Raw genomic sequence first — 15,199 nt, forward strand, 5'->3', positions numbered from 1 at the left:
GAAATAATGTTTTACTATCCACAGGAGCAAGTGCTTGGTGAAAGCAACGAATTATCGTATACTAACGAGTTGTCTTAAGGGCTTCTCATCAAATTTTCGTGGTAAAGAGACTATTCCTATCAGAAACACCCCCCCATTTCCGATCCCCAAGTTCCTTGTCACATTTGACGGAAGAAATCGTTATGTAACATTCATAAACAACTTCGGGGGGTTTTGTGAGTGTTTTCTGTTTTTTTCACAGTTGGCAATAGAGTCACGTGTATCGGCTTTCTTGTGTTTCGCGTGACTCGTGTTTTCGATTTTCTTGAGGCCTCTCGTGATTGGCTCTGGTAAAGTTCACTCCACTCCAGTGACCAATCACAATGCTATTTACTTACGCTTTTGTCGTGTGGATGACCCAAAAGTGCATCCAGTGAAAGGTAAAAGCTCGAGAAAGGCGAAAAACACGTGTGAAAACGTGTAACTTGTCGGGAATAACCGGGATCGTCCAAGTTCATAAATCGGCGATCTTCTCCGTTTCTCATTTAGCATCTATTGACGTGAAGAAACAACACTGTCATTGTCGAGAATTCCCGTGTTGAGTGTTTGTGCGAACGCAAAGAGATTGCTGTACGTGCGATTATGAACTATGACTGGTAAGTAGCGACACAGAAGCTCTGTTAAAATATTGCATACTGATGATTTTTCTTGTCCTTAATCTAAACCCCACCATTGTCGGCGAAATCCAACGATTCGCATCAGGCAAAATAGAAGCAACTTGACCTCACAGAGCCCTTCAGAAAGGGCCTTAAATTTTGAATTATCTTAATGGAATAGCAGCTTTGACTTCATTTAATAAAACATTAAAATCGGCTATTTTTTGGAGTGGCAACGTTGTGATCCATAGTGCCGGAAAATGAGGTTTCTCGCGCTTTTTTTCCTTGAAAGCCAAAGTAGAGCCATAAAATTTGCTACCCTCAAAAATATGAAAGATTCTGCTCACGTACTTCAATGGGAACTTTCGTATTTACAAGTCTACAACGGATAGACACTTCAGAAAAAGTCTTTGTGTGTTATGTAACTCTTCCTTTCCCATGATGGAACGTTTTAGTACAAAAAGATTATTCATTTGAGGAAGTCACTGCTGATTTTTTAAGACTGACTGCCCTGACATGCTTTTAGTTATTTCTGCTTTGTATTATTTCAGTACACTAAGGCGGGCATGCAAAAATCTTTATTCCAAAAATAAATACTGTTTAAGTTTAGTCTATTTTTCCTCAGTGCTTTACTTGAAGTGCCTGCTTTCTTTGTTTTAGATCTGAGGCCAGATTTTTTTAGAACCAGTGAGGGCCTCCTTACTGCAACATTAAAGCCGATATGGGGAGATTGCCTGGTCTGTGGTGACAGGGGGACCGGCAAGCATTATGGCATAGTGGCTTGCGAAGGTTGCAAAGGGTTTTTTAAAAGAAGTGTGAGGAAGAATTTACACTACAGGTGTCAGGGAAATGGAGCTTGCCCAGTGGACAAAGTTCACAGAAACAGATGCCAACGATGTCGATTAAATAAGTGCCTGACCATGGGAATGAAGAAGGAAGGTAATAAAAAAATTCCTGGGAAAGCGAAATCTTATGTAAGCGAGAAAGGGGGAAAAACTCTGTGCTTAATGCTTGTGTTATATAAAAACTAAGCATTGCAACGAGATTACATAGACTTGTTTCAGCCCATTTTCAACTGTGCGCCAAACTTGCAACCAAACTCTGTGACCCTAGCACAATAGAACTGCAGATGTAAGCCACCAATTGAGCAAGGCACATTCACTTGCGCACGTTCGTTTCTCTCTCTACTTCACACAAAACATCGTTGGCCAATCTTTATTTCCTTATACGCGTGAAATCCATGACTGACTCGCCAGACAAACTGGATATGTAAACACATGAAACTATACGTGAATGAACGCAAGCATATATCTTTTTTGTTTTGTTTTTATTCGGAAAATACGAGTTCCAGGCCACGCAAGTTGTTAAATGCGTACATACAAGGCTTTTTTCTTTTCTTTTCCTATGCTTTGCTTAATATCAAGCAGTAAATCCAAGCGATAACCCCCATCTGTAAAGGCGTTGTGTCCAGGTATTAGTTGAAGAAGTTGTTCGGTTCGTCATGCAGAACAGCGGAGCTATCGTGCATGTCAACAGCACTCGTTCGGATAAGAGTTTTATGGCGTACATCAAGTTTTGTCCCAGTTTGTTCTGAAAATGTTCCAAAAATTAAGGAACACCGAATCGGTGCGGAGAGCGTGATGCTCTGTTTCTCCGGGAACTAAGCCGTCACTGAACACTCTTTGTAATTTATGAGCACTTATCAGAATTCGCCAAACAGTTGGTGTATTTGATGAAGGAACAATGTATTTCCCGACTAATCCTATTACACAAAGATTTCCTGAAGCCATACACACCCTCTGCATTTTCGCAGATGCAACGGATCTTCAAAATTTATCTGCTGTGTCAGACTTCCATTGCCTTACCCAGCGCACTATGAGACACAGGTATCACAAAGAGTGTGAACGTGGTCTCCAAACGTACTACGGTTGTAACCTTGGACGCACACATGACGAGCAGCAGTGCTTCGCAGGAAATCGTTGTAGAAGCGCAGTTTTATTCCTTTCCTCGACTTTTTTTGCTGAACTCTGCAATCACTTTGTCTTGCTGCTTACAGTTTCGGGGCTAAGTTGACCAAGACCAAGAACTCAAAATCCTCGACATAAAAACTGGAACCTGCTTTAGCTCATGGAACGGAAGTATATTGTACGATGTACAGAAAAAAAAGCATCAAAAAGCCTTGCCACTAAACGGGATCTTCGAGTCTTCTTCGCCGTCCGAAAACATTATTAGTAAGCATCAAGCTGCCAATTCGTAAGTTCATTTTTTTTCCTGCTGAAGTAACAACTTGCGATACTGTAGTTGCTAAAAACTAAAGCAAGTAAAGACCCAAGTTCAGGGGCACCCAACGAGTAACTTTGGTAAAATACCTGTTCGGAAAGAAGGTGTGCTAAAATCTTCGAATATTCGAAGTCAGACTTTCGAGGAACGCTTCGATTTTGGACATTTTTCTGAACAGATTTCCTAGGTATTTCGGAAAAGTAGTGAAGAGTCGTAGAAGGTTCGAATGCTCACAGTGAAGAACGCTAGAATTTTACTGAGCTGAGAAAGAGTGAGCTGTGAGTTATTGGTAATGAAAGTTGGAAATTCATAACGTCTCTCATTTTGGCCAAAGTTTTTATGAGAGTCATACTTTAAGCAAACACTCCTCAAAACTCTGGGGGAAAAATAGGACTACTGCGAAATGTAAAGCTAGTTTTTCATCAAACCCGTCACCATCATTGCTCAGTGGAAGTTTCGGACGAAGCAAATAAAGCCACCTATGTAATTTCTACAGACCTGACGTTCCCTTAGAACGTCCAAACAGATAATCCGTGCTTTGTAGGACATCTACAAACTCACTAAACCAGATTTTAAAGCATTTCATGAACTAAGACGTCCGGACTTTGGGTCCAGTAATATGGACAAACAGAACCGACTTTCAAAGTGCATCTAGCAAAAAAACTCATAACTCATGAATTCATTACCAAATTACTTTCTTTAAGGAGAAAAAAAAATCCAGCATTAAAACTCCAGGCTGGTTCCTTTACCAACATAACCAAAAGAACTTTAGTGGCTAAAAGCTCATGGAAAATCGTGACTGCGACAAAGAGCTATTCATCTGTGAAGCGATTACACTGCAAAACGTGCGTCGTCTACACCGTCGATTTTTAAAAGTAATCGTAATTGACGATAATGAACACTCGGATTCGAGGCCAGTCTTCAAACTTAAAGGAACTAACATAGCCGAGGCCTGTTGAATTCGGAAAACGTTGTCGGAAACGTGATTTTGCCTTAATTTCCATCTGTTTTTCAAGTCCTCCGGTGTGATGTTGACGAAGTCACATCACTTAAGGAACTCATTCACGTAGGGCTTTCAGTCGAAAAACATGTACCTCGTTGAGTTTGTGTCAAAGTTCCGACCCATTGCGCAAGATTTTCTCGCCGTGTCGATCTTCTTTTAGACGACGTGCGCTTGCAGACGATTCAGAAGCCTCGCTTGACGCCATATCAGTTTACTTCCCAATTGCTGCACTAATCTTCATGTCAATAAATTTTTTGCCGCCCGTCCAAAGGTGTGTACATTATCATTTTGGCTTCTGAGGTTTTGCACCCTTAGTTATGATGTATTATTTCTTTCCACCGGGCTCGCTTTTCATAGCTCCAGCACAATTTAACTCGGTTCGACTTTTAAGTCACCGGTAACAGTCAAAACATTTCTTGTTTTGTGATATATGGTTGATTTATTTTGATTGGTTCCCAAATTTTTCACCCGACTGCAATGGCACGAACGTATTGATCTGTTTCTCTCAGCTGAAACCAGCAAAAGAAAACAACTTCAAGGAATGTTACCACGCCGTTTATTGTTATATTTTTTGAAGAGCTACTTAAATCGCAAATCGAATTTGTATAAGATGTCTTGCTCACGTGTTAAGTCATGATGTTTCGGCCAGCAACCCGTGTTTGTATGTTTTTCACTCCTTTTTGGAATCTTTGAGGTCCAAAGTCAAACTAGTCTGTTACGCAACGGCCTTATGAACTTTGACCATCACGCGGTTTTACGTCTGATTTTCACGTGGAGCGTATTCGGAAGGCCGCAAAACAACTATCAAAGATATGAAATCGGTGTTATCCAAGCAATCATCTAGAACCCATCAATTATTTTTTTGAAGAGATATAATGTGATTTTCATTCTTTGTAAACATTTTAAACGATAGTTCTTTTTTTTGCCAAAACGTTTGAATTGGCGGGGCTAAAAAGCATGTGAAATCAATTTGTATTACAACAGGTGTAAATGGAGTTTTTCATATGCAAACTGTCGTCAACAGAAGAGAAAAGTAACTTTCCGGTGTAACGAATCTTCGACTCAAGTTGTGAAGACAAAATGTGCAAAGGTTGGGATAATTAAATGCAGAATTTTGAAGAAGATGTTCTTGGCCTGCGGAAGTAGAGGTTAGCCTCGTGCGGACGTGATAATAACACTGCGGTCAATTGGCCTTGGAATCCCAACCTTAAAACCAGCTATTGAATAACAAGTTTCGGAGCAGTAATTTCTTCTCCAGAAACTCTTAAAAATAGCGCGTACACGCGCTCTAATTTTCGCTTAGATTATGCCGAGAAGACAGTTTTCGATAACGCCGAACGATTTTGGCCCTTACAGAAATAGTGATTTTTTTGCGTGAGTGTTGGAAGACCAAGTAATACTTCATCGATTACCAAGAGTTTTGTTTCCATTGTATTCTTTTAACACTTGTCGCCTTACTGCTCTCGTGACATAATCAAGTTTAATCCAGATTTGTTCCACTTAAAAAATAAATCAGATCTTCCTGGTTTGCAACGTTCAATTATGATCTGTTAACTCCAGTCGCGATTTCGCGTGGTTTTTTAGCGTGACACGGCGGCGAGCCCCCTAAGGGTATCCTACTGTCGCGATCTCGTGACCGGCGAGAGCATTGTCATAACAGCGTGAAACCTCACGTGCGTTCTGCTGGGTTGATTGTTTACATACGAATATGCCGGCATTGGAATGAAATTCCTCTCTCGTCGTAAACAACATTTACATAAGAACAACGCTCGATTTCCGTTTGTGTTGCCTTGCAATTTCCCATCTTGACCATTTTAACGATAGTAGTCTCTTGCAATTTTGAGCTCTCTATTTCATTATCCTACTCTTATCATACTCTCTGGTCTGATTATGATTGTGTTTTTTTACAATTCGTGTAGCAAAACATCTTTGAATGCGTCACAAAGTTACATAACTGAGACAGCCATTTAATTGCATAACTTACCAAGAAATATCCAGAATAGAGACTTGTTTTTTAGTTTAAGATTACGTAATGTCGATTAATATTCTATGAGGTAGTTGACACTCCAGATTTATGTCGAGTTAGAAGAGGTGCAAGAGGTATGCTGGGGTAATAGGGGTTATATTAGTTCCAATAAACACGACTTCCTGTCACACTTTCTCGTGTCTGTAAATGGACGAAATTCTACGTTTTGCTTAGACAGTCTTTAGACTTAAAGGAAATTGTGATATTGCAAAGAGCAATTAATTCGTGTTGGTCAATGAGCGGTTTATTTTTGACGTGGACTTACACTTGAGAATGACGAAGCGTTTTTAGTCGTAACAAAGGGAAGTAGTTTTTATACCATACGAATTCGTATCGTATTATCAGAATACCGCTTTTAATATTTACCTGCCTGTAATTATCCGAGTTAGCATTTTCAATCAGAGCCGAAAACTCACTGAAGGCATTCCCAGTGAGACTGGTTCTCTAGGATTGTGTCACGAGAGGGATGCACTTGGGAACAAGGACCCTGACTGACTATAGCCTGGTCTTCACTAGCCGCACAAGCGGAAGCATAAGAGCGCTTATTTCACCGTGTAAACGAGGTTGACGCACGCATTAACACAAGCACAAGGAGTAAGATTTTTGCTTGTCCTAGTGCGTGCGCAGTTATGCTTGCGTTTGCTTGCGTCGTGTGAAAATAAAAACGCAGCAGAAGCACAAGGAAATTTGCTTCGTCTGGCCAATTAAAGCACTTGTTCCAGATTCTCCGCGTCTGAGCATTTGGACGAAATGGCGGGATGCCGTGGTTGATTTTGATGCGTACTGATGTCGACGTTCGTTTTCCCCCTGCTAGCATAAGCTACTCGTGCTTTTGCTTGTGCTTGCGGCGCTAGTGAAAACGAGGATTGAGACACCCTATTTTTGCTGGTTATGTTGGTCAAATGTCTCATGTGTTTGGGTCGTGAACTTTCGTACATTTATACTTATCGTTGGTCATCTTGAATACGTTTCAGTAGCAAAAACACGGTGTGGTTTGTGAGGAGTTAATAACGTTACAGCATCTATAAAGAACTGAGTGATCAAATATACATCTCTTTTATTTGTTACATCATCTCTTGACATGGAAATTTGCTACTAATTACTAAATTCGTCTGGTCATTGTTGTTCCTTTTAACAGCTGTGCAGTGTGAGCGAAAGCCCATTACTAAACCGACGAAGGATGACACTGACGAGAGTCATATTAGGGGAGTGGGCCTCTCTCCTTCAAGACATCCCATTCATCCAGTTCATCAAGAAAAACAGGATTTTGAACCTCTGACACCCACTAGTCCCAGGTCACTTTCTTCTCCCCCAAGGTGTCCCTCAGTTTCATCTTCCGTTGTCTGTGCAGCAGACCAGCCTGATAGTATTCTCAATTCTGAAAACATCCAATTCAAGCTAAATCCACCAACTCTGGGCATATCTACTTCGTCCATGGAATACGTCTATGAAATTGCCACTCGTCTTCTCTTCCTGACCGTCGATTGGACTCGAAACATTCAGGCGTTTCGCAGCCTGGAAACGTCAGATCAGCTTGTCTTGCTGCAGAGTTCATGGTCGGATCTTTTCATGTTGGGCGTGGCACAGTGCTCCACTTCTTTTCCATTGTCGCCGTTGTTGACTCTTGCTGCTGTTCACATGGAGCGTTGCGAAGCCAGTGAAGATCAAAAGCCAAATGGAATGACTAAAGACTCCAATCTATTGGATAAAATGATGAGCATCAAGGAACTTTTATTCAGTCTGGAAAAACTTGAAATGGATTTGGTGGAGTATGCATTCTTAAAGACTATCGTGCTTTTCAATCCAGGTAATTTAATTTGTACAGTTGCTGTGGTGATGTGTAATTGCTTCTCTCTCTTTTTATCTCTGCCACCAGTCCCTTACCGTTGTAAAACAGGGAAACATTCTTGGTCAGGGTTCTATCTAGGGTATTTGAGGGGTAGAAGCTCTCCCCCACCCCCCCCCCTCCCCCCCAAAAGAAAAGAAAGAAGTATATCGGAAAAATCATCCAGACGTGACAAGGTCAGTTTACATGAAGTGAGTATTCCCTGTCTAAGGACACTATATGACAAGGAAATGGATTAATACAAACTGCAGGCCTTACAACAGGCTCGGTTATCGTCCTGTGCATTCTGTTAATGAGTTGAATGGCGACAGCATAGACAAATCTGTAACATTGTCAGAAAGTCGTCACGTCTAAAAATTAAAATAAAATACATTGTATCATTTCTCAAAATGCACCAGATTGCATTTCGGTGCATATTCATTATGAAAACATTCGTGGGGGACCTGCTCCCGGACCCCCATGACCCCCCTAGGAAGCTCGTGGCCTTCCGCCACTCGGGACTTCTGCCCCAAACGATAAATCCTAGATAGAACGATAGAACCCTGTTGGTTGTGGATATTCATTCAACTTTCGTGTCTTTCCCTTTATCATATTCCTAGCGGGTAGTCATTACAGCACTGGGGCCGGTTCCCGAAAGGAGGAATAACTCTATTCCAGGGATAAATGTGTCTTATTCCAGGGAAAACTTTATCCCCGGAATAAATTCTGTTCCGCCACTCGGGACTTCTGCCCCAAACGATAAATCCTAGATAGAACGATAGAACCCTGTTGGTTGTGGATATTCATTCAATTTTCGTGTCTTTCCCTTTATCATATTCCTAGCGGGTAGTCATTACAGCACTGGGGCCGGTTCCCGAAAGGAGGAATAACTCTATTCCAGGGATAAATGTGTCTTATTCCAGGGAAAACTTTATCCCCGGAATAAATTCTGTTCCGCCACTCGGGACTTCTGCCCCAAACGATAAATCCTAGATAGAACGATAGAACCCTGTTGGTTGTGGATATTCATTCAATTTTCGTGTCTTTCCCTTTATCATATACCTAGCGGGTAGTCATTACAGCACTGGGGCCGGTTCCCGAAAGGAGGAATAACTCTATTCCAGGGATAAATGTGTCTTATTCCAGGGAAAACTTTATCCCCGGAATAAATTCTGTTCCTCAAAGAAGGAATAGCGCTATTCAGGGAATAAATCTGGGATAAATTTATTACACCTTGCGAGGTGGTAATAAATTGCTATTCCAGCGATAAACAAACTTTTCCATCTTTAGGAAAAAAATAGCCATTTTACTTGCTCCTCCTGGAAGAGGGTATAGTATTCACAAACTAAGTGGCTGGAAACTTGTCAACACACTGTACAAGTAATACAAGTAAATATATGGATATGCAAATGAGAGGCACCAAATAATTCAATTAGGCAAAAAGGATTTACTCTTACATAGTGAAAATAAGTATATGGTCAGCTGATCCTTTTTTATTTCCCCTGCCTGTGATCAGGTTAAATTGTACCAACCTCAAAAATACATAAACCAGTACACTAAAAAATATTATTCATGGACGAACTAAGTTTCAAGACTTGTTTCATGGCTCGGTTTTTCATTATTTCAAGAGTATCTTGCACATGTTTTGGAGTTGGGGCATGATTTTGTGATAGCGGGGAGGTAGTTGAAAAGTGCGGCTGCAAATCAAACCCTTTTATCGACTCCTCATTCAAAAGGGTACGAGTACGAACATCTAACATAGCAGTTGATGTTTCATTTCGATTGGATCGTCCAACAACGTGCACTCATTTTCTTTAATCCTAAGGATATTCGGTTACTTTATTTTAACTTTTTCCCGTTAATTAAAGCAAACAGGTCTTACTCACGTTTAGATAAGGATTATGTTATTACTACGCTGCCACTGCTTCTCCCTTTCCTGCAACGCAAGTTGAGAAAACAAAATGGCCGAGTGCAAAATCCATCAGACAGGCGTTGCGTGTCAAGTCAAAACATGTCTCTTTTAGTCACATGACTTAAAATACTTCAAAATTTTTGCCACAGGTTTTCAGTTACGGTATGTGTGCCCCCGTGTAAAATAATGATTACAGCGGTACTTACCGGACTCAAAACCTCCTGTTATTCCCAAAAAACCAGGCGTGTTGTCATAAACGTCGACGACCATTTTACTTGTTTCGGAGGACCCGCCCGGTGCCGGTCCACCGCCCGTCCATTTGTGCCTTTTCTCATTGGCTGAACTCCTTCCTGGCCGTGCTGAAGAGCAGTTTCCAATTCTGTTTTACTGCGTAGATGGTTCTGCTGGCTACACCCACGGCATTAACCTTCTCTGTAATGGCTTTCCATGTTTCAGTTTTCGTTTTACATGTAACATTGTCGGTAAACCTTCTTTGCAAGACGCCTTTATTTGCCTCCACGTTTTCTGTAATTATTGTCAACTCTCTCTGGTAGTAAAATTTGGTTTCCTTTTTTTTTTTTCGGGACTGTTTCCGGTATGCTCTTCCGGATCCATGTTTACACAGATACAGAAAAATTTCGTCCTTCGCTCCCTTCACATTGCTTTAACCACAGGCAGCCCGCCCGCATTGCACTCAATTTCCCGCCAAACCTGTTCGTCATGTGGGAATCCGGCCTTTGCTGGAAGATTTATTCATAGAGTAGCAGATGTATCCCTGGAATAGCTATTCCAAGAAGAAATAGTGCTTCCGGGAACCCATTTTTACTCCTTGTATACTTATTCCTAGAATAGCAGATTTATCCCTGGAATAACTGTTATACCAGGTACAAAATATTCCTCCTTTCAAAAAACCGGCCCCTGGTCCCAAAACTCTCTGCACTTCTAATACTTTAAATCTCTTTCTTTCGACGTCTCAATGCATCTTCGAAGTTTTTGGTGAAGTAAAGAAAAGGTTTTTAGGGATGAACCAACCGTTTTTGTATTAAGTATGACCGGCTCGAGTTGGTGATAGAGGAAGTTGGAAAGAAATTAGGGCGTTTTAAGAAACGACGACGGCAATGCCAACGACAACGCCAAGAAACAGTAATTACGGAGCTTAAGCACGCGCGTTTTTGAGACGCGGACGGCAACCGGAAGTGAGCTGTTTTCCCTTTAAACTTGTTTTCACACAACCACATTGATATTGCAAAGTACCTTTTCTCCATTAGAGATGATTAGTATAAAAATCTGGGAGACACCACTGTCCTGTCATGCGAAAATTTCACTTCCGGTTGCCGTCCGCGTCTCAAAAACGCTCGTGCTTAAGCTCCCTATAATATTATTGGTTAAAGGAGGAAAAAAGGATCGTGCGGCACGCACTTTTGTACATTTCTCTCCCGTACTCGTCAAAACAACCGGGAGTTTAAGGTGATTCCTCAGTATTCCACCGCGCATTCTGTCCTGCGCATATGGTGTGTCAATATTTATAAATTGGTCAAATTTGCAACATTGTAAATATGGCGCAAGTCAACCATACTTTTCAGAACACGTGAGAGAAGTTGTGAATGACCCATAACTCGTTGCAAATAAGAGCGCGCATCCCGAGAACATGGCGAATTTTGTTGTTTCGATCAATGATAATCGAGATAGACAGGTACGTATACGATGGGGCTTCACTCTTAAACGAGCACGGTGACCTATATTTTTTATTGCACAATTTTGGTGTACAAATTATCCCCTTAAAAAAAAAATTAAAAATTTATCGGAAGGCAAAAAAGATATAGCTGAAAACGTACACAGAGCCCATTGCCCAGGGATGTAAATTATGATCTTGAAAACAACGATTCGAGAAACGCTTCAAGTCGACGTCGTTTTAAGTCGAGTGATTTTCCATAAACTATATAAGAGTGTGTTCCATATGCTCTAGACTTTCTACCTATCATGTGTGTTTTCAAGTGTTTCTTTAAAACCCCTCTCGTTTAGCTACCGCAAAATGCACCCTGAGCCGATGAAATAACGTGCGTGTTTGATATCAGTACAGGGATCAATGGGGTAAGATTGGCCCATTATATCTCTTAAGCAAGCACGGTGACTTATCTTTTTTCCCCAAATAGGAATTAGTAGGGAACATTCAGGGAAAGTTTCAAAAAAATGGTTCGTCACCTTTCTTTTCTGAGGAATCACCTTAAAGAATATTATAGGTTAAAAATAAAGAAATAATCGTGCAGCACGAATTTTCGTGCATTTCTTCGTCGCACAAAACAACAACGTGAAATCACCAAATTTTAGGTTTTTGCGACAACGTGAGCATACAACAATGAACCATTTAGGGAGCGTTTTCCCTCACGTGACCAGCAGTCATATTGGATTACTGAAACAAAAGAAAGTATTTGCTTAAGAATAGAGTTCAAATTCCTGAGGATTAGTTTGATGCACCATCATAGCCGCCATTCCTTTGTTTTAAAACACCAACATGGCCGCTGTGACGTCATGTGAAAACGCTCTATTTGCTATCTTTACTTGTAAACCGTTCGAATACATACATTTTTTCAACACTCGAAGAGAAATTTTCTATCTCCGCGCGGCCATGTAATATCCTCTATGTATTATATTAACACCAATGAAATACTAAATCATTCACGAAAGGCGCGATTTTTATATGTAACCATAACAACAGTGATCTTTTCACGTGTGAAAATAACATGTCGTCAAAACCCGAAAATTGGTCATTTTACGTTGTTAGGAAGTTTACGCAAAGACGACGGCTACGGCAACGAAAACGCCATCCCAAAATATATCTTTGAAACTGAGGCATGCAGCAACTCGGAAATGGGCTATTATCCTTTATTATCACCCAACAACTAGTGGACTAATGCAAATCTTGCAATTTGATTGGCCACGCTACTTGAGGACTATTAGTAATAGTCCTCGAGTAGCGAAAAGCGTGACGCTTTCTTTCGTTTTATTCCCATATAAATATTTCTTCAATTTGCATTTGCTAACTTTATTACTGCCTTTTCTGTCCGACTAGTTGGGTGATACTAAAACAATTAGACCCTTCTGGTTCAGCTCGCCGAAGCTGTCATGGTTCTTAAACTTTCTATTAAGACACACTAGGTGCACACGCAGTGATCTCGTATGAGGGGAAATGTGAACTACTTTTCTAAATCAATATGGCGGACCATATGACGCTCTCTCATTGGTTCATTTATATTTTGTCACAACGACATGTTGCTGGAAGTGTACGCACGGTGTGACAACGCTGCTTTCGCGAATTTTGTCGCTGCGATCAGTCGCACGAGTTCAGACTGGTTTGAATTCGGCAAAGTTCTGCTGCAGCGACAATGATTTTCACAAATTTAACCGTGTCACACGAAGCAAATTATTGCGGCGACTTGTCCCCGCGACATGTCGTGGCGATCGCCGAATCCGCGATTAGTGCCCCTTCCACTAATCGGTTACCTCTTTTTTTTAGATTGTACCAGTCTGAAATATCCTCAACAAGTAGAAAGGCTCCAAGAAAGGGCGCACCGCGCTCTCAAGCAATACGTTGAAAGCAGGCACCCAAATAATCCAGAAAGATTTGCCAAGATTCTTCTTCGCCTGCCCGCCACGCGGATGCTGACCAAACGAGCGGCCGAGGAACTCTTCTTTTCTCCGCTGATCGGCGCTGTGCGGATTGATAGTATTATGAATAGCATCATCTCGAGTTCTTTGGCAATATGAAGATTTATAGTGGACTTCCAATTTTCTGCATGTTTAAGGATGTATCTGTATCGTTTTTACCGATGAAACGGCGTCGGCAACCTTGACGACGCTACGAGAATATAACGATGAGCAACGAGAAGCCGACAATGACGGTAATGATATTAGACTCGTTAAATGAAGACGACTGAACCATGTGGAACTAAATTTGGAAATGACAGAGAACGAAGCATTTTATTGCCATGAGTGGAATTTGGCCATTTAAGATTGTTCTTTTGCGAAAAACGGTTTTCAAACAATGCATTGTGATACTATAGTTTAATATGCTTTCGTTGTGGTTTCCGCTGCGTCCGCTTCTTACCCTAATTTCCATCGTCCAGCATTCTGTTCTGTTATAAAACGGTATTTTATTACATAGATACTGATGAAATACCAGGATTTCTCCTTTTACTAAAAAACCAAATCTTCACCGCGCGCAGTGAACATATCATTTTTATCTTTCACACGTGAGAATATAGGTGTCGTCATGGTAACGAACACGATTACCCAATAAAACGCGAGCTTCGTCTCCATTGTAAGATACTTTTGTGCTTCAATATAATTCGTCTCTACTACATTAACATTTTTATTGCAAAATTTTACATTATCATGTTTTGCTTTTCATAACTTTCATATCTTGTTTCATGTCACAGAACATGCGTGTTTTAGCGCTTGGTGACCACTTTTTCATCATTTCGAAAATCAATAAAACAAATTGTTTTAGATCTAGACATTTCATCAATATTTTTATAATAAGCAGAACATTACATGGCCGCTTGGGGATACGAATTTTATCTTCTCGTGCTGAAAGTATCTCTCACTCGTTCGCTTCGGTCACTCTGAGAGATACTTTCAGCACTCGAAGATAAAATTCGTGTTCCTTTTGGGACAGATGGATCATTTCGGCAAAAACGATAAAAGAGGAACACCTGTGAAGGTATTCCTTTTTTCCGAAAACTTTCCGGTGCAATAGTCTGGTCCACTTGATTTCCCACCGGAACAACCGAGTTTTCCGTACAGAAGGAAAGTGCCCCTGTTTTGGCAACTAAGAGGCGGTTTACATGGAGCGAAAAAGATATCGGTGCCTGGAAGATACTACCACAACAATAATTTCTTCACAATATCCTTGTACGTGGCGCCCGCCTCGTATTTACCTCATTCCACATTTTACAATTGGAGCACCAACCCGTTTTTTTTAATTTTTAAATTGTCTTCACTTAAACCCGAACATATGGTTGTATCAGTTGAATTGACTGAAACGGAACTAACCTCCGTAGGGAGATTGAAGCGAACGATTCGAAGTTAAGCCCCTCACCAGATCAATCAAGGGAATGTGTGTTGTGATGGTGCAGCAACGCTGTTTGTTGGAGAATAATATCGTGAAATGCAAATTCATTGATTTCTGTGAGCTCTCTTTGTTGCCTTGGAGAAAAGAGAGGCCGCAGATAGTCGAGTGTTGTCTCGGGAATGCGTCTCCCCAGTTGTAAAAACCAAAGAAAAAATTCACTTACTTGCTAGAATCTTTTTCTCTCCCTGTCAACAGCCCTTAAGTGCCCGAAATAAAGGAGAGCTTTAGCATCGCACTCGTGGCAAACGACAGACTGAAATTTGCGTTTTGTCAAATATCATTGAAGTACACGTAACTCGTTTGATTTTAGTTCCGACATTTCTGGCCTGCCATGTAATACTCTAATAAACGATGCATTCTGATTGGTCAATGAAGAAAGACACTCAG

At 40.9% G+C, this 15,199-nt stretch overlaps 1 protein-coding gene across 1 annotated transcript; it reads left to right on the forward strand.

Annotated features, from left to right (window-relative positions):
* The first annotated feature begins 285 nt into the window (after positions 1–285).
* Positions 286–14,193, forward strand: LOC138027190 (nuclear receptor subfamily 2 group F member 1-B-like). Its single transcript, XM_068874733.1, has 4 exons — positions 286–635; positions 1,296–1,574; positions 7,083–7,751; positions 13,196–14,193. Exons 1-4 carry the CDS (start codon positions 629–631, stop codon positions 13,444–13,446), a joined length of 1,206 nt encoding a protein of 401 aa, XP_068730834.1. The 5' UTR covers positions 286–628; the 3' UTR covers positions 13,447–14,193.
* Positions 14,194–15,199: the final 1,006 nt, after the last annotated feature.

The sequence above is a fragment of the Montipora capricornis genome, chromosome 12 (genome assembly GCF_036669925.1).
Source record: "Montipora capricornis isolate CH-2021 chromosome 12, ASM3666992v2, whole genome shotgun sequence".
Classification (NCBI taxonomy): Eukaryota; Metazoa; Cnidaria; class Anthozoa; order Scleractinia; family Acroporidae; genus Montipora; species Montipora capricornis.